Source organism: Centruroides vittatus, unplaced genomic scaffold (assembly GCF_030686945.1).
Source record: "Centruroides vittatus isolate TY-2023 unplaced genomic scaffold, ASM3068694v2 contig_487, whole genome shotgun sequence".
NCBI lineage: Eukaryota > Metazoa > Arthropoda > Arachnida > Scorpiones > Buthidae > Centruroides > Centruroides vittatus.
Window position 1 is genome coordinate 504,534 of NW_027122275.1, and position 19,322 is coordinate 523,855.

Here is a 19,322-nt window from a genome sequence, read left to right on the forward strand (position 1 = left end):
GCCCTCTAGAAATTTTGTCTTATTAATTTTCCAAATAAATAGAAAAAAAAAAAAGTATAAAAATAAATTTAATTTGAACTTATTCTATATATATATATATATATTATATAATGACATTCTATCTTGTTCTTTAGTGGAAGATTAAATCTCGAGTAGATAAACTTTTACGAAAATATTAATCGGACTCTTTCTTGTCGATCACGTGTTCATGAGATAAATTATTAGCCGATGGCCAAGGAATACGAATAAATTCAGATCCGATTCGGACTCCTATAATGAGTTTCTCATGAATAATATAGATCAAAGTGACGAAGTCCAAGAATTTTTCGGGGAGTGGTCCGCTCGAATTTGTCGGGTCTCGGCCGACAGGCCACCCGTTGTGGGCCTGAATCCATGAGCTGCTAAAACAGCCCTGTTAGTGATCACAGGACGGAGAAAGTTTTTTAAAAAATCTACGTTGTGACGATATTCGTTGACTTCCTTGTTAGGCGATAGGCTGGATATTTAAATTTCGATTTCCAACTTCCGGTAGAATTCCTATCGTCTATGGGCTATTTTATGGAATAAAGATAGAGGATGGAATATCGCCAACTCGGACATTTTTGGCCGAATCATGCTATACTTTAATCTTGCATATACTAGACAGTATTGTTAGTTATTATGTAAATAATCTGACTTAATACACTCCTCAAAAGTAAAATCGCAACACCACAAAGGTATGCGCATAGTCCCATGCACATTGCAGGACCGGTACGGGTGACAGATTATATGCAAATGATTAGAACACATATGTAATAGACCTGCTTATTCAGTAACGAATATCGCCCTTACGGGTCGCTATACGACGAGGCATACTATCCATGAAGCGAATAAAGGTTGCCTGAAGTATCCCCTGCCAAGCTGCGTCCATTGCGGCACGCATGTCGTCTACGATATGTGGCGGTATTCCTTGATGCATCTCACGTCGGACGAAGTCCCAGGGCCGGATTTATCAATCCAGGGGCCCTGGGCACAAATTCGGTGGGGGTCCCCCCTTTAAGAGTAGGCAAATTTGATAATTTAGAAAATTTACACAAAATACTGTACTTTCAATTAGATTTGAACTAGGAAGTTGTAAATTTCATTTAAAAATAAGGTTATTGTAAACATACATATATTTTATTGTGTAAAACTAATTATTTTAATTTAACTGAAAAATACCTATGTGAAATTTTTTCTCGAAATTTTCCGATGTTTCATAGGTTTTTTCCCGGGTTTGGTTTTCTCTGCCTGCTGCCCTCATGATTAGGCCACACTACGCTGTCGCGGTAATAGAAAAAAAATTATGTTTAAACAATTTTTTTCAGTTTTGTGGGGCCCCTATTTTGTGGGGGCCCTGGGCACAGGCTCCAAATGCCCTTATGTAAATCCGGCCCTGCGAAGTCCCACGGATGTTCGATGGAAGAGAGACCCAGAGAAGCTGCCAATCAGAAAAGGATTTGAATTCCGTTCAGACTGGTGAAAGTTCACCATGCGAGGTGCAGTCGGGCATTGTCTTGCTGGAATACCATGTCGGGTAGGGTTTCTCATTTCCCGGTCTTTTGCTTGTCCCGGAATTTCGGGGATAAAATGAACTGTTTTCCGGGATATAATTAATTATTTTTAAAATATAAAAAAATATTTTGAAATCGAATGATATAATTATTTTTTATTTTTAAAAATTAGGTTGAGTTTGGTCAACCTAACGATACAGTGATAGGCTCTTCTCAGTTGAGAATTCTTGGATACCTTCAGCCATAGCTTCTTCCACACTTCGTTCGTGCATTTATCAGTTAATTCTTGCCAAGAGAAACCGATATTTCCTATGGCATCCATGATGTTATATTTTTTCCAAAATTGCACTAAACAAACATACAGTAGATTTAAAGAAAGTACATCTTTTTGCCACCTTTTGCTGATTGGCTTATGTTCGCAACTAATCGTATTATATACGAATCAATGTGGTGCCGCGATAATTTAAATCAGCGTACATTTTGAGCTTTTTTTAGGCTTCGAGCAGACCGCGTTATATCGAATCAGCGTTAAGCGAGGCAGCGTTAAGCGGGGTATTACTGTATTTCAATCTGCTGCTTGTAGCCCAATCTTACAATCTCGAAACCTAGCCATATTTTATGAGAAGAGGGAAAAAAGGATAGTCCATGGGTAACACCCGAAAATGTGATACTGTAAAAGCAAAGCCATATTGACCATATTAGTTTTTCTCCGTCTTACGAACTAAGGGGATTTCGAATTAACGAGGATTTCCTGTATATGTAGTTTAGTAATAATATTATTGAAAATTATTATTCTTAATATTATTTTATTATCATTAATAAATAAAAATTTTATAATGAATATTCATATTCACAAATAAAATTTGAGGATGGAAACCATTATTAAATTCTTAGCTAAAAAAAATAAATAGCAACTTTTAATTATAATCGATATTACGTAATTTCCTTTAATTAATTACGTAATATTAATTATATAATATTGATGATATATTCTTATATCAGAAATATTTTTGATTGGCAGTGTGATAAATGTTCGCGGGAATTAATGATGGCGCTTAATATAAATGATGTTATTTGCGCACGGTAATAGCTTATACCCGTCTGTGATATTAGGAGAATTAGATATTTTTCAGAATTATCACTTATGTAAGTTATTATTGGAGTTAGGAGTCGTACAGAAGGTGGAATGATGTATTGTTTTGTATAATTTTGCTTTTCTTTAACTGTCGCAATGGTTCTGTTCCATAATGTAAACAAAAATACATATTCTTTTGTTGAATTTTACGTTTACTTACTTAAAAATACATATATCGTTGAATCTATACTGATATCCAAAATTTAAACTTATTACAATATTTGTGTTAATTAATACACACTTAAACTTTTAGGGCTTATCACACTGACTAAGTTGACGAGAGGAGTTTATTAATTATATACACCCATTTATATAAATACATTAACTTTATGTACAAAATTACCAGTCTAAAATGCATTATGGGATTTATAATGGCTTCTCTTCAATTAGACAATTTAATAATTTAAACATTAGGTGTACCAGTGGCGTAGCAAACATAACTGGTGCCCGGGGCACGACACTTTATTGGCGCCCCCTCCCCCTCCAGAAACACATATAGTTTGTCTTGGAGACCATTTGGGTGCCTCTCTGCAAGTGGCACGCGGTTCATGATACACCCCTGCACCCCCTCACTACACCACTGAGGTGTACAGTCTGTAACAAAAGTATAAACACATATGGGTTTTTTAACTCGGTGAGATGTGTTTTCTTCTGAAAAAGAAGACGAAAGAAGTGGAATACTGACATCTGCTATTAAAGATCTTTTGAAAAAGTGAAATGGTGTCAGAACAACGATCTTAGAATGACATCCAAACCAGGTTGAAGTTAATAGGCTTAACTGATCACACACTGTACCGGTAATATATATACATGTAGGTAAAACCACTTATATATATATGAGTGATTTTATCAATACAGTAGTAAAATAAATGCATGAGCTCATTGATTTTATCCAGTGTATGCCATTATCATTTTGTTTTTTAGTTAAAATAATAGTTAATGAAATTTTATATAAAATATTAATAAATTTTGAATATTTTTAGAGGCATCTAAATGGAACAAGAAATATTAAATATTATTGGTCCGTCTAAAGCAGCAATGAAATGTATAGAAGAATACGACAATGAGTGGAAAGCTAATTTCAGATGGCTCGAAGAACTTTTGGAAGAGGTTAAATCAACTCAAACTAAGTAATTAATTAATTTATAAAAATAGTTTATAAAAGGAATAATCTACATAAGTATCTTTGTGCAAAATTGATAAATTTAGATCATTTGTTTTTACATTGTAGATTCCAAGATTCTCTGCTCTTTCATATATTGATCTCAGAACAGTTTCCTCAATATGTCTTTGCTGTTCTTTTCTTGTTTGTATGTCTTCCATTTTATGATTTATCCTTTACATTTCTAATGATAAGGAGTGTCTTCTCTCATCATAAGTGTGTTTATTTTGGTAGAAAATCATAAATCAAATAAAAATATTTAAACTATCTGTCATATTTATTGGTCATTTACAAATAAATTAAAAAATTACAAACTATTTTATAAGTCTTTCCTATAAATTCTGATAAATATTTTTGAGATTACTGTATTCTCATCTTTGGATCAAAAACTGAATTGAAATCTTCAAATTTATTTGATAGCAATCAAACAAAACAATCAATACAATGAGATTTTTGAATGTTTTAGAATTCATGGCATTTTGTCAATTCTGTTAAATCTAATTTTTGAACTATATGAGTTATATTTCTGTTTCTTTATGTAATTAAATATATTTTACATTTGAGTGATCATATCCAAGGAACTAGCATAGCTTCCTACATCCTTATGTAAAATAGACAAGCGTTCACATGACCCAATATATTTGTTTGTAATGGACCCAAATGTTTATAATATAAAATTTTTTTTTTAAATCCTTGTAAACGAGTCACTGTATATTACATAACAAAATAAAATTATGCATTATCAATAAATTCTACCTGTGAAATATAACATTGAGTCATTTGTACAGTATTAAAAGTAGTTCGGGCCAGTTTTGATTTGTAAGAAATAACTTACTTCAATTTCAGTTTTTATTATTGAAATTTAACTATAAAAAATGTAAGATTGGCAATTGTAAATAAAACAGATTGTTTCAAAATTATTTGAGAGCCTGTTTTACTTCAAAAATATTTCATGTTTTTTTGTAAACTTAATGAACCTTTTCTTCAAATGTACTTTTCAGATTGTAAGATTTTGTCAATTTTATTTTGTATATACACACAAAAATAATAAATTTTTAAAAATGATTTATTATGCCAAAATTCATCCGTTATTTATTTTTTATAATTTATTGTTATGTATGATTTAAAAAAAACCTAAAAGTTTGGGTAAACAATGAAATATTTTCAAACCATTATAACTTAAATGGTTTTATGACTATGACCTTACACAAAATAACCTATTTTGATGTTCGAAATAGAAAAGAGAAATTAATTTCATATACACACATTCTATAATGTTAACTTTTATTACTAAATGACTAATAATTATAAGAAAAACAGTTAAAAAATTTTCAGTACTTAACAGATGCAGCTATTGTTTCTAGTTCTTAGAGAATACAGAATATTTTAGTAATACAAGTATTTCTGTGGAAGGTAGTATCATTTGCAATCCATTAAAATTTTAATGTGATCCATAGTTTGAGAAATGCCGAACTAGACTATTAGTCACTACGAGGAGAAGAGCTGGACATTCTAGGTGTGTCACTGATGTTTGTTTATAGTTTAGTTGTTACACAGGTCAAGATGAATGTTTTGTTGAATCCTCAATATTAATAAAGTATAAAATGAATGATTATTACAAATTTCTATCTGTGTTTGTTGAAAATGTCATCAGAAATAAATCAGATAAAGAATGAAATTAGGTAATTAAAGCATTAAATTGAAAGTTTTAAATATTTTAAAGTTATTTTAAGACATGGAAGCTTTTGCCTGCTGCAGAGATGAAAGGGAGAAAAAGTATTGGCAGTGAGGACCAGCTTATTAGAAACAAGACATCTTAAACTGAGAATACTTCTATACATTGTATTATATTGATCAAATGTTTGCATTAAGGATGAAAAGGTAGTTCAGTGGAAATTTAGAGTCATCAGTGTACCTAAAGAGCAGTAAACTTGATCAAAGCAACAGTTTATAAAGTTTATAAGAAACATTTGAATCTTATTTTTATAATTTTGTTTCAGAATAATACTCAGTATTATAATATCCTGATGATATTTTAAATTCCCTAATATTTTAGTTAACATTAATCATGTTTTTATTGAAATGATTTAATTAATAGTATTCATTTTTAATGTAATTTCTTAGTTTTTTAAACATTTTTTGATGCTTAAAAATATATGAATAATTATATACCGTATATTTTATGTAGTCCAAAACAATTGTTCACAACAACGAAAAAGAGAAAACGAAAAAATTCATCATTGTTAACAAGGAAAATAAAAAAGAATTCATCCTCAAGTTCAAGGTCGGAAATTTTTAGAATAACTTATGAATGAAATATATATTTTTTTCTTTATCTTAATTTATGAATGATCTCAAGAACCATAAGGTTTTAATTAATTTACAAATCTTATAGGCATTCTGAATATGTTAAATTAATTCAGTTGACATGATTGAATTAATTCAATTGTGTCAAATGAAATATTCCATCAAATATTTGAAATATTAAAAATTTCATTGTAAATTCAAAACTTAATTATTTTCTTAATTTTTAGTATTAAACACTCATTACCAAAATGTTCTAAAGGAAGTAAAACAGATGATGTTTCAGTAGTAAGGAAATCTAAAAGAATTGCATCAAAAACGGAAATTATTCAAACAGAAACTGAATGTGTTTGTCCAAGTAATGTGTTAAATAAGGAAAATCAAATTTTGGAAGAGAATGAAAATTATAATGAAAGTAATACGTCAATGAATATCTTAGAAAAAGATAAAGATTTAGATCATGAAGGTAACCAAACATCAAGTTAGTATCTATTTCTATCACCAGATATTTAAAACTTTATCAGTTGTAAAATTGATAGCTATAAATATCTGATGATAGAATCAAATAAATTCAACAAAGTGTAATTGAAAATAATAAATATTTAATTAAAAAAATTACAAATATTATTCTTATTAAATATTTATTATGTTTTGTTTTTAAAACAAAATGGAGATCGAAAAAAGCATGTGTCTTGTATGTTCAACCTGTGTTAAGCGTATATTTTGTCTGTGATGAGTGAGTAAAGATGATTGATTTTGATGAATTTTGTCTTACATTTTTGCTAAATATCCAATTAAAACTTTTTCAGTTAGAAATTAAATGGTTTGTTTGTTAACTTTAAATTGAAAACAACCAACTTATTTTTTGTTAAAAGTATTATTTGATTATGAAAATATATAATTTATTATTGAAATCTGTCTGACATCAATAACAAATTCTGTCTTCAATATTCTTACTTAGTTTTTTTTTTCCTCCTACTAGTTTACTATTGAGGGTTCTTCTTTTGATGTCTAATCAGTATTTCATAATTTTATTAACTAACCTTTCCCTGATTCCTACATATTCTATTTGTTGACTGTTTTTCGTATTAATAGTTCAACTTCTGTATACATTGTTTTCAGTTAAAATGGAATTTTTCTCCTTATAATCATGCAAAATTAGAAAATTGAAGAGGTTTCTTTTAAATAATTCAAGGATATTGTTACTGATAGGTAGAAGCAGAGTTGTGGCACTACGATGGTTGAGTTAGGTATTGGGATAATATTTTGATAGACTTACTGAAGTTGCTGTTTATGTTTTAACTCCAAAAAATTAAGAATTAAAAAAAGAACAAACACAAATGATATCTTTAAGTGAAATTATGAATCATGTTGCAGAAAGAAAATGATGTTAAGCAAAGGACAAAGAGAGTATGAATGGAAAGTGTTGGAGAAAATAATGGCAAGATAACTTTAGTACAGTAATACCTCGGTTTTCATTGACTTTGGTTAGCGTCGATTTTTCTCGTGAAAAATTTGTCTCGGTTTTCGTCAATTGCCTTGGATTTTGTCAGTGTGCTCAAAAGACCTTGCTGCTAATTTTGCGAAAACAAAGGCAACCCATGCATTTTCTGGCTCAGTGTGGCATTATTTCTTGTTGTGTGAACATTACCCTACAACAGCCCACCATTGGCCAACGGTTCTGTTCCCTGAATACTGGGAGTTTGGTCCTGTGTTTGTGTTTTGCCAGGACAGGCTGGCACATGAAGTTTTCCAGGTTTTCTCCACATCTGTAATGTCTGAATAGGGGCCAGTTACTCTTAAAGACATTATTTCCCACGATACGACCATCATAAATGCATACAACTACTATTACATAACAATTACATCACACCATGGGGCGATATAGGCTATGCGCTCATGTCCAACTAGCTTCTACAAGACAAGACATTACCCCGTGCGTCTAGCCAAACAATTCCATTGCTTTCCTTCAGATTAGTCTTTTATATTAATTTCTTATTGCTTTTAGTATTTAACACTATACTAATTATCTATAAAATGTGTTTTTGGTATGTATTTTGGAGTATCTAGAATGAATTAATTGGATTTACATTGATTCATATGGAAATAATTGCCTCAGTTTTCGTTGGTTTCGGATTTTGCCGATTGTTTTAGGATGGATTATCAATGAAAACCAAGATATCACTGTATCATTACTTTGTTTACAAATCAGCAATTTAACTTAGAACTGAGTTACAGATAATTAAATTTTTCTCAACCTCAAAACTGTTTGAATTAATGCTTTTATAAGATAAGGTTATTCATTAATCACAAGTTTAAGCTTAGTTGAAAGAATCTGCAATTTCAATAAATAAAAAATAAAATTTTCAAGAAATTTGATAATTGTAAAAAAAGTGAATCAAATCATCCACATACAAGAAAAGTAAAATTTAATAAGACTTTATTTTCTGCTTAAAGATTTATGAAATTTGTAGACCAATGTGCCATTGAAATTGAATCATGTATTTATGTAAAACCTGGAATAAATGCAAGGAGGAACACAACATAATCATACAAACAACTTAACACAATGATATTTCAGGAAAAACCATTTTTACAGAAAATTAATGTTAACAAATGACTATATACATAATGTAAATCTACTATCAGATATAATTGTACTATACAGTACATGAATAAATTTATACATTTAATGAACTATTAATGATCCTTGGCTATGGTAATCTTAATTTTTGCCAGTTATTGACTGCAACATGGATGCTTATACAAAGAAACTGCTATTTTTTTGCTTGCAGCACTAAAAGTGTCGTAGCAATTTTTAATTAGATGATACTTAACTTTAAACTGTAAATTCCCACTGTTGTCCATCTGTCTGTCTTTCCTTAATCTCGAGAACAGTGTTAGATAGATCAGTGATTCTCAAAGTGGGGGTCGTGACCCCCAAGGGGGTCGTGAAAAATATTTGGGGGGTCGCTGAAAAATTGATGCCAGATCAATTTTTTCAAATATTTTATAAATTTACTATGGATTCATGTTTAGAAATAATAGAAATAAAAAATATATAAAATAATTTTTACTTAAATAAATTGCACATATAAATAATAAAAATAATATAAATATTTAAATACGAGCCTAACCCCCTCCCTCCGGGATGTTTTTTGACACATACTTATTCTTCGGGGGTCCTTTGAAATTTTTAAGTGCAGAAGGGGGGTCGCGGTCCAAAAAGTTTGAGAAACACTGAGACAGATGAAAGTGAGACCAGATATGGAAAGCTTAGAGGCAGGAGGCCCAGATTAACTAGATACAAACTTTCAGTTTACATCAGAAGTTGTGTTATTTCAGTTAAAAATTTTTTCCTTGAAAGGAGTTAGATAAATGACTGTCACAGCTCTATTGCTAACAGGAAAAATATGATGTACAGGGGCAAGCCACTACTAATTTGAGGTGGAGAACATATATTTTAAATGAAATAAATTAAAAGTTGTAGTCTGGCATTGTAACGATGTCACAATAAAATAATTGCTCATTTATTTAGGATACGTTGCAAATTTAGCAGCCTTGAAAGACAGTATCACACTTCATGTAAGAAGAATCACAGTTCAATTATAGTTAGCCATTGAGCACACTGTTCATTTCATTCAGATTGGGAATCCTATTGAGCAGTATTCCTTGCATTACTAAGATTTCTATTGAATGAATGTTTTGTACAAATAAAATGTTTATTAGTTTTGCCAAAAGTTCCATGTGGTGAGTTTTGGTACTATTTTTTATTTTTTTTACAGAAATATCTTTCACTGATCTGAAATTTCACCATACTATATTTGGTTACATTTAGACTACTAAATATCTCTCTAAACAGTGTTGATTATGATTTCCTGGTATAATAAATACCTTATAGCCAAACAATTGCTGGATTATATTGTGCTATATTACTACTATTGTTAATAATTAAATACTAAGCAATTTGACACTAGAGGTAGGCATTAGATGCCATCTCTTGCTAAATTTAATAATTATAATTAAATTAATATTTTAATAATTAATTTAGAAGGTTCTGGAAGAAAAGAATTGGACCAAAGTGAGACTATTGGGTTTTAGTTGTTGATATTAAAAATACTTTATGTAATAGAAATATTAGTGATTGTTAAGTCATACATTCACATATACATAACATAACATACACACAATAAACACACAAATATAGTAATAAAAAACAAACTGCTAAAGTTCTGGATACCAAAAATATTTAATTAATCAGAAATGTTCTTGACCTTAGGTTAATCTCAGCTAATGGAATAGAATTGTTTCAAATTTAAAAATTATAAATTTGAATTCAGAAAAATAAAAATAAATACATATACAGTACAAGCAATTATTTATTGTGACATTGTCATAAATGTCAGACTGCAACTTTTACTTTTCCAGCTGTTATAACAGAGGGAAAGTATGGCAATTTGGCAAAAAATGATCTTGCAGATTTTTATATTTTTGGAACTTAGGACACCTTGAAACATCAAGAAATGCAAAAAAATTCAGGGGTACTTTCTATATGTATTGATGTTAGGGTGTGTGTGGGAGGGGCACAATTTTATTCACCCTGTTTGAAGCTTAATAATACCTGTACTTTTTGTTGAAAATTTATGAAATTTTGCAGGGTGATTTGTTTATTAGGGGGATTGATGCTACTGAATTTTGGTGGTTAAAGGAGGTGGGGAGATAATGGGGATCGTGTGTATCTCCAATAGGGTCAGACTTAATGACAATTTTACTCATTATTAGCATTGACAATTTTTTATAAAATTCGTCCCTACTCTGAAAATTAAGCTTTTTGCTGTTTTATAATAGTTAAAAATATAAAAAGTTTTTAAAATGAAATATCATAACAGATGACGCCACCAAAATTTTAAATGTTGCTGGGAAAATTGAGCAACTTGTTGCTGGTTTCTTTTATTTTTTTTATTTTTAACTCTTTCTGCCTGTGGGCACTAAGAGGGCCTCTTGTTTAGCAAGCCCATTATGGGTTTGGCCAGGCCCACAATGGGACAGCCGAGTGGTGAGGGACAGGGCCCAACATATCTAAACGGACTCCCCTTCCAAAAAATTCCTGAGATTTATTGACCCATCCAGATTCTCTTGTTGCTGGTTTATTAATCATATTTTAAATTTATTTAATTTAAATTATATGCTTTCCACCTCAAATTAAATACTTTTCCTGCTAGCAATAGAATCATGCCAATCATCTATCTAACTCCGTTTAGCAGAAAATTTTTTACTTGAAATAGCATGACTTCTGGTGCAAACTGAAAGTTCGTATGTAGTTAATTGAGGCTTCCTGCTCCTAAGATTTTCATATCTGGTCTCAACTTTCATCTGTCTGACTGTTCTTGGGATTAAGGAAGGACAGACAATAGACAAAAGCGGGAATTTATAGGTCTACAGTATTTTCAATTTGCAGCCCAATAAATAAAATAAATAAGCATTTAAATGTAACAATAATATATGAAAAAAATGTATACACACAAATATCTATAATAATGCTACATTAGATTGACTGACTGACTCATTCACTTACTTGTTGACATGAAATGTTTGAGTAGAACCAGACTTTTTACCTAAAAGCAAAGTCATATAGTTGAAAGATGATGTCAAGTATATTATCAGAAAAATCTGAAATCTCATGAAAGTAAAGTTATTTTAGATCCTATGAGATGTCAAAGTTCAATCCTCAACTCTTCAAAGAACAGCTTGGCATCCAAGTGGTTGATTAAGCACTATTTGCCCATTTTGGAAAATGTTTATCATAATTTTCTTTTGTGTAAACTACTGATGATTAAATATTCTTATTATTTATGGTAATTTAAATGATATATATATATATATATATATAATATAATATAATAATTGCATATATTTTATTTATTTCATTAATTCCCATATACTTTAAAAGTTTAAGCTTTTCAAGAAAGAGTAACGTAATCTTTATTTCTTGTAGATAATGATAATTCTGATGTAAAGAATAATGTTTGCTTGGAAAAAGATGAAAGGTAGCTGAAAATAATTTAAAATTTTATTGCATTTATATTCATTTGTGGTTTAAATATTATTAATAAAAATTTATTAAATGAAAATAGTGAATTTAGATTAAATATTACAAGTTCAGAGGCTACAAACAGTCTTGCAGAAGTAACACTTGAACAGAAAACTAAGGTAAAACAATTTTCTGTATAAAATAATTATTTATAGAATTTAATGTAATAACAAAGAAAATACTTTAGTATAGCTAGTAAATTAATAGAGCAAAAATAATTTAAAACGTAGTAATATAATATTTCATATTAATTTAGTTACTAAAGTAATAAAGAAGAATCCTTTCATTTTTTAATAATAATAAATTAAATATGTTGCATATTTCTGTGATATATGAAAATAATTAATTAATTATTAATATCTTTATTCACAAAAAGGGGATTATCCCTGTTGCAGGGGGTTGTACAAAATTGACTTATAAATTTTCGTATTATTATAACATTAATTAGGTTATTAATATTTAACCGTTTTTATACATTGGTTTTATATTGTTTCGTTATTAACATAAATAAAAACAGTTATTTTAACAAACACAGTAATATAATTATACAATAATGGTAAAGTTATACAATGTTGATATATTTAGACATACTGACATAGATTTACAACATTTTTGTAATCTTAATGAAATAATTATACAGAGAATAGAGATCGTTTTTATTTAGGTTATTTAGAGAATTTCTATAATCTTGGGATGAATCACTTTGGAGTATTCGAGGAATGTTGAAAGAGTTACGTACATTAGAGAGGTTTTGACATTTCTGAAGTAAGTGTTCAATTGAGAAGTTATCGAATTTGCACCATGGGCAATGATTGTTTGACAGGTCAATATAGATATTATTGATATAAAGGGAATATTTATTTAGACGTAATTGTGAAATTAGCCTTTTCACATTGAAGTTAGTTGATCTTATCATATAAGGTTGTACAGAAGGTATTTGTAAAATTTTTAAGTACCAGGGATGATAGGTATTGTGATTTAGACTATTTTGATCCATATTTATAGATTGAGCGATAGCTGATTCCATTAACATAGTATATCCAAATTTCCAGTCCTGAATATTATCTTTGAATAAAAGGTCTGATACTCCAAAAGAATTTAGTATTTTATTAAGTTTAGTTTGCCAGAGTTGTATTGTAGTTGATTTTTTACTGCCTTTGATTATTTTGTGGTGCAGAAAGGTAATATTACTGTCGGATTTGAATTTTAAACAATAGTAGAATTTAATGATACGTTTTAAGAATAATGGATAAGAGCAAATACCGTTAGTTTCGTGGTGAATTGCGTAGCCTGGGACTGTTCTTTCTAAGTGAAGAAGTTTGCAGAGAAAGTAGATGTGAAATTTTTCTAATTTATATATATAATCGAGACCCCATATTGGGGATGCATAATATATGATTGGGTTAATGATTGCGTTATACAATTTCATATGAATAGATAAATCAGAGGTTTTTAAGTTAGAATATAAGTTTAGCAGATTATCTATAGCAAGTTTTACTTTATTGTTCAAATACGAAATATGTGCTTTGAATGTATGATTCCAATCGAATATAACACCTAGGAAATTGACTTCATTTACCATTTGCAGAGGTTGTTTGTCTAGATATATCGTTGTTTCTTTTTTGGAGATTTTACTATTCTTACGGAATATAACGACTTTCGTTTTGGTAGGGTTGATTGTTAGTTGGATTGAGTTGAGGTAAGAATTTAGGTGATTAATTTTTCTTTGTAGTGATATTTTTGTCGGAGCGAAGATTGCAAGGTCATCAGCAAATAATACATAATGAAAGGTCCTGTCACCAAGTTCTATTCCATCTGAGCAATTCTGAAATATGTGATCAACTTCAAGTAAATAAAAATTGAATAGGTATGGCGAAAGAGGGTCACCTTGGAGTATTCCACGTGTTAATATTAGCGATGGTGAGACTGCTTTGCCCTGTTTAATTTTTGCGTTATAGGTTGAGAATAGCTTAGATATTGTGTTTGCAAATTGATTACCTGCTCCGTTAATTTTTAATTTATATACCAATAGCGGCACAAAAACAGAGTCGAATGCTTTTTGGATGTCAATGAATGCAACATATATTTTTCTTTGCTTTTTTCTCAGATGAAGTTGTATTATGGATGATAGTAAGAAAATAGCAGATTCTGTTCCTTTGTTTTTGAAGAAGGCGTATTGAAATTTTGCTTCGAGGTCAGTTATTTTAGTCCAGTATTGGAATTTTGTAGCTAATAAAGATGTAAAACATTTTCTTAATGTTGACAGTAATGCTATTGGTCTATAATTAGTTGGAGAAGTTTTATCACCTTTTTTATGTATCATTGATAAAATTACTGAATTCCAGGAGTCCGGGTAGTTAGTTGTTTTGTACATAGAATTGAAAAGTTGTAGCAGTTTCACTCTTGCTTGATTTGACAATGTTTTTAGGAACTTAGTTGGAATATGATCATTTCCTGGTGATGTATTAATGCGAGTTTTATTTATGATTTCATCAAGTTCCTTGAGTGTAAATTTAGAATTAAGACATTCGTTGTTGGAGTTGTAGTTAAACATTAAGTTAGGTATAATTTGGGTAACAGGAAGGCGTTGATAAAATTTTTTCCAGGCTTCAAAACTTATCATTGAGTTATTGTCACATAAGTCAAATTTAAATCGAAATTTTTGTATTATTGTCCAGAAAGTTTTGCTATCATTGCTACTTTTTAGTAGTGTTGTTTCAAGTTTAGAAAGATAATTTTTCTTTTTTGCTTTAATTAGGTTGTTATAGGTTTGCTTGAGCTTTCTGTAGTTATTGAAATTTAAAGTATTTGAGTTTTCACGGAATGTTTTTAAACTTGTTTGCTTCATTTTTTTCATCTTGTAGCAATCTTTGTCAAACCATGGTTTTTTAAATTTGTTCTGAATGATTCTTTTATCGTTTTTAATTTGAATATAATCGTTCATTATTTGAATTATTTGGTTATATATTATATCAGAATTCAAATTTGTTATTTCTGGAATATTGTTGAATCTATTTTCGATTTCATTGGAGTATTTCGACATTTTGTAGTAGATTCTCGTTTGTTTATTGCACTCCTTAGTTGATGAATTTTCTGAGGATAGTAGAAATTTTGATATGGTTGGAAAGTGGTCTGATGTGTCTTGCGTAGTTATGGCGAAATCTAGACAACAATCTAACATGTATTCAGAGCATATTGTTAGGTCTATGGTGGATTTGCCGTTATATTCAATACAAGTAAATTCGGCTGGATAATCAGGTTTGAGACGTCCATTTAAAATGTACAGTTTATGGTCTTTTATTATTTTTATTAAGTTTATTCCTAGTTTATTAGTAGTATTATCTTTGGATCGTCTGATATTTTGTATTTGATAATTAGGACCATTATAATATGAATCTGTCATTTCAGCGATTCTTGCATTAAAATCTCCCAGTAAAAGGATATATGGAGTTATATGTTGCCAATTTTCGATTATTTTAAATATTTCATTGAGTTTTGTCAGACAGTTGGGTGGAATATAGGTGATCATTACTATTATTTGTCGGTAATCTTTGTTGCCTAATATTGGTTTATTCATTGAAAGTAGGAGCAATATATAGTTGTCAGACTTTTTGATTTGTTGTATTTTACAGAGATGTTTTTTTAATAAGATACACAATCCACCACTTGGACGACCAGGGCCAGAAGGTTTACGTGCTGGGACTGTAATTGTTGTAAAGTTATTGAAAAAAGTAGAATTATAGAACAGATCCAGTATAATCCATGTTTCAGTTATACCAATTATATCAGGGTCATATTTTAATTGGAGAAGATTTAGTGATGTTGTTTTACTCTTTAAGCCTTTTTTATTAAATTTTTTATTAAAGAAAAGTATCCACATAAACAAGTTTTCCCGTATCGATATTAAAAGTTATTCTATCTCTGTTTATTTGTAGAATATCGTTACGTAGTTTGACTGAATGATTTTGTTTTCTTAATTCGAAATATATCGGTAATAAGTTTTTTCTTCTTTTACGTGAGTCCTTAGTAAGGTCTGATGCGATCTGGATGTTTCCCCAGTTTTCCAATAATTTTTGTTGTTTCTTTGATATGAAGGAATTAAAAATCTGATCACGGGTCTGTTTATTACTAAGTGATATTCTGATAACAGAATTCGTTGATTTGGTTAATTGAGTTATATCAAGAATATCTTCCTGGAGTACATTGTGCAGGTTTAATGAAGAGTTAATAAATTTAAGAATTTCTGATTTGGAGATACTATTTGACGTGGGATAATTATATACAGTCAAACCTGTTTTTATGCGGTGGATAGGGACCGCATAAAAAAAAACGCATTAAAAAAATCGCACAAAACTTCACGAGTGGCTATAAAAAATAGTTTTTGCAACAGAATTAAAAAAATATTTTTTTTTATGCGGTCAATAGGGACCACATAAAAAAAGTCTCACATAGAAAATAACTCAAAACCGTACGAAATAGAATTTATTGACAACAGATGTCAGCACTTGACTGCATCGTCTCGTCTATCGTCTGTTTTACATATTTTTGTCCAGGTGCTGTTTTTTTGACTTAAAAAATAAATTATTTCATTTTTCGCATATTCATGCAATAATATTACTATAATAAGTTCATTTGTGCTATAATAAGTTTATTTAGCTATAATAAGTCAATGTGAGACATGACGAATCACACGAGACTAGTCGCCAACTATACCGCACAAATAAAAAATCGCACAAAAAAAACCGCACAAATTAAAAATTTGCATTAAAAAAATCGCACAAAAAAGACCGCATAAAAACAGGTTTGACTGTATTATTATTATTATTATTATAGTGATGGTCGTTGATCAGGGTGTCCATTTTATACTGTATCAGTTCCTTTCCTGATTTTAGGTTGTCAATTTGTAGTTTTAGATTTTCAATTTGACTATCCATTCTTTGGAATTGTATTTTATTCTCCCGTATAGTTTCATGGATTAGATTCAAATCTTCTTTTATAGATTCCATTTGGGTAGATAGTTTATTATTAGAAGTATTAATAAGTTCCGAAATTTTGTACCATAGATCTGTTGTTAGAGTGTCATTCGAATTTGTCAAAGATGATGGATGAATTATATTGGACTCACCTGGTGAATTCTGTAATCTTTGTGAAGTAATATCCATATGTTGGTTGTTGATTTCTAAGGATAGCTCTTGTGATTCTTTATCCATTAATAGATTAAAATCTGTTATAAGTTTGGAGTTAGATGCACCTGGTTGAGACTTTCTACTTTTCGGTTTGGTTCTGTTAAGCGGAGGTCTACCTCGTTTAGCTGGTGAACGCTGCATATTAATTAATTATTAATATTTTTTCGAGAATGATGATTTCTATACAGTTTTAGTAATTTTGGGTTAATAAGATTAGAGAAAAGCAGTAGTTTCTTAACACTTGTTGAACCACGAAGCAAAAGTCACCAACAGCTCCCACTGTCGAGCCACGCCCCCCGATATATGAAAATAATTAAACTGTAGGAATTCGGTAAACTATCATAATGTTTTTAAAATACATGTTTATGATAATATGGAAGATTTGGCATGATGGAAACTCATGCTTTTCATCAAATCATAAATGTTTTTTTTTTTTTTATAAAATATTAGTATATTAAATTCTTCTAATCAAGGATGTGATAAAGAGCCAATTTTATAATTTTTTATTAAGCGATGTTAAATAACAAAGGAAACCTTATTAAGAAACTTTTGTGAGGTCTGAATTACATAATAGTAATTCAGTAATAGTTGATTGATTTAAAGAAATGCATTATTGAAGAGTAATTGTTTGTTTTATTTCAAAATAATAGTCCCAGAAAATTGGAATATTATAACCTAGAGCAATACATAGAGAAAGCAGTAACAAAAACTGCAATATATTTACATTCTAACTGGCATATTATGTAAATATGATGTTTCTTGTTGACTGAGAAAATTACAAAAATATTGTTGTTAACTATATTTTATAACTAATTAAAACTGAATTGTAATGCATGTTTTTAATTACATTTAGATTTTATTTAATTTTATTTTAAAATTATCATTCTTATTTTCTGTATCAATAAAATTTTTGGTTTCATACCAAATGGAGAAGAAATTTAAGAAGTATTTGATATAGAAGCTGATTTTGAGTCCTTTAATTATTTCATTTCTTTTCATTAAAATTTATATATACTTTATTGAATCCTTTATTGTGTAATTTCTTTTATATTTTTAAATTATTGTTATTTATTTATTGTATTTCAATGTAATTTAACAATTTTTTTAAATTTTAGGAATTATCAGAATCAAGCAATGTTACAAATTTATCAAATAAAATAAGTGTTACCCCAAAAAGTTTTACATCTATCTCTACAGAGAAAGTGAGTACTATAATGAAATAAAATAAAAATACATGAAATTTGGCATAACAAAACATTAAATTTTAAAGCTATACAACAACCAAAGCCAAATATTATCGGGCTAGAAATGGCTATAATACTAATAATTTAATAGACAATTTGGCATTAGAGTTAGGCGTTAGGCACCATCTCTTGATAAATTTAATAATTATAAATTAATTAAATAATTTAAATAATAATTTTAGAATTGCTGGAAGAAAAGAATCGGCCCAAAGTGGGACTCGAACCCGCAACTCCTGCTTACCATGCAGATGCATTGCCAACTACGCTACCTGGACCTTTGGTCCGATCTCCTCTTCCAGCATATATAAGCTAACGATATAACTATCGACAGTTATTACAATGCCAGCTGGGGATGCATTCAGCACCCATGACGTGCAACTCCCAAGGCACTCAACTGGCCATCGCAAACCCCTTGGCATATTAATATATGCCAAGGGGTTTGCGATGGCCGGTTGAGTGCCAGCGGTATTATAGCCATTTCTAGCCCGATAATATTCGGCTTTGGTTGTTGTATAGCTTTAAAATGTATTGGGTGTAGTAAGGATGTTTGTTTATATTAAATTTTTTTTAATACTTAGACTTAAATACACTGTATTTTATTATTTTAACTATATTGTTTGTATTGTGATATTCATGTTCTCATTTAAATAATGGCAGTTTTCATAACT

The 19,322-nt window shown here is 29.6% G+C and overlaps 1 protein-coding gene across 1 annotated transcript in view; it reads left to right on the top strand.

Moving 5' to 3' along the window:
• Positions 1 to 2,566: 2,566 nt before the first annotated feature.
• Positions 2,567 to 19,322, top strand: part of LOC136978076 (histone-lysine N-methyltransferase, H3 lysine-79 specific-like) — a 54,492-nt gene continuing 37,736 nt past the window's right edge. The window contains exons 1-7 of the mRNA XM_067273731.1: positions 2,567 to 2,678; positions 3,651 to 3,797; positions 6,018 to 6,113; positions 6,364 to 6,614; positions 12,129 to 12,180; positions 12,268 to 12,343; positions 18,526 to 18,612. Of these exons, the coding sequence (XP_067129832.1) occupies positions 3,661 to 3,797; positions 6,018 to 6,113; positions 6,364 to 6,614; positions 12,129 to 12,180; positions 12,268 to 12,343; positions 18,526 to 18,612 (699 nt within the window). The 5' untranslated portion in view covers positions 2,567 to 2,678; positions 3,651 to 3,660. The remainder of the gene's footprint in view (positions 2,679 to 3,650; positions 3,798 to 6,017; positions 6,114 to 6,363; positions 6,615 to 12,128; positions 12,181 to 12,267; positions 12,344 to 18,525; positions 18,613 to 19,322) is intronic.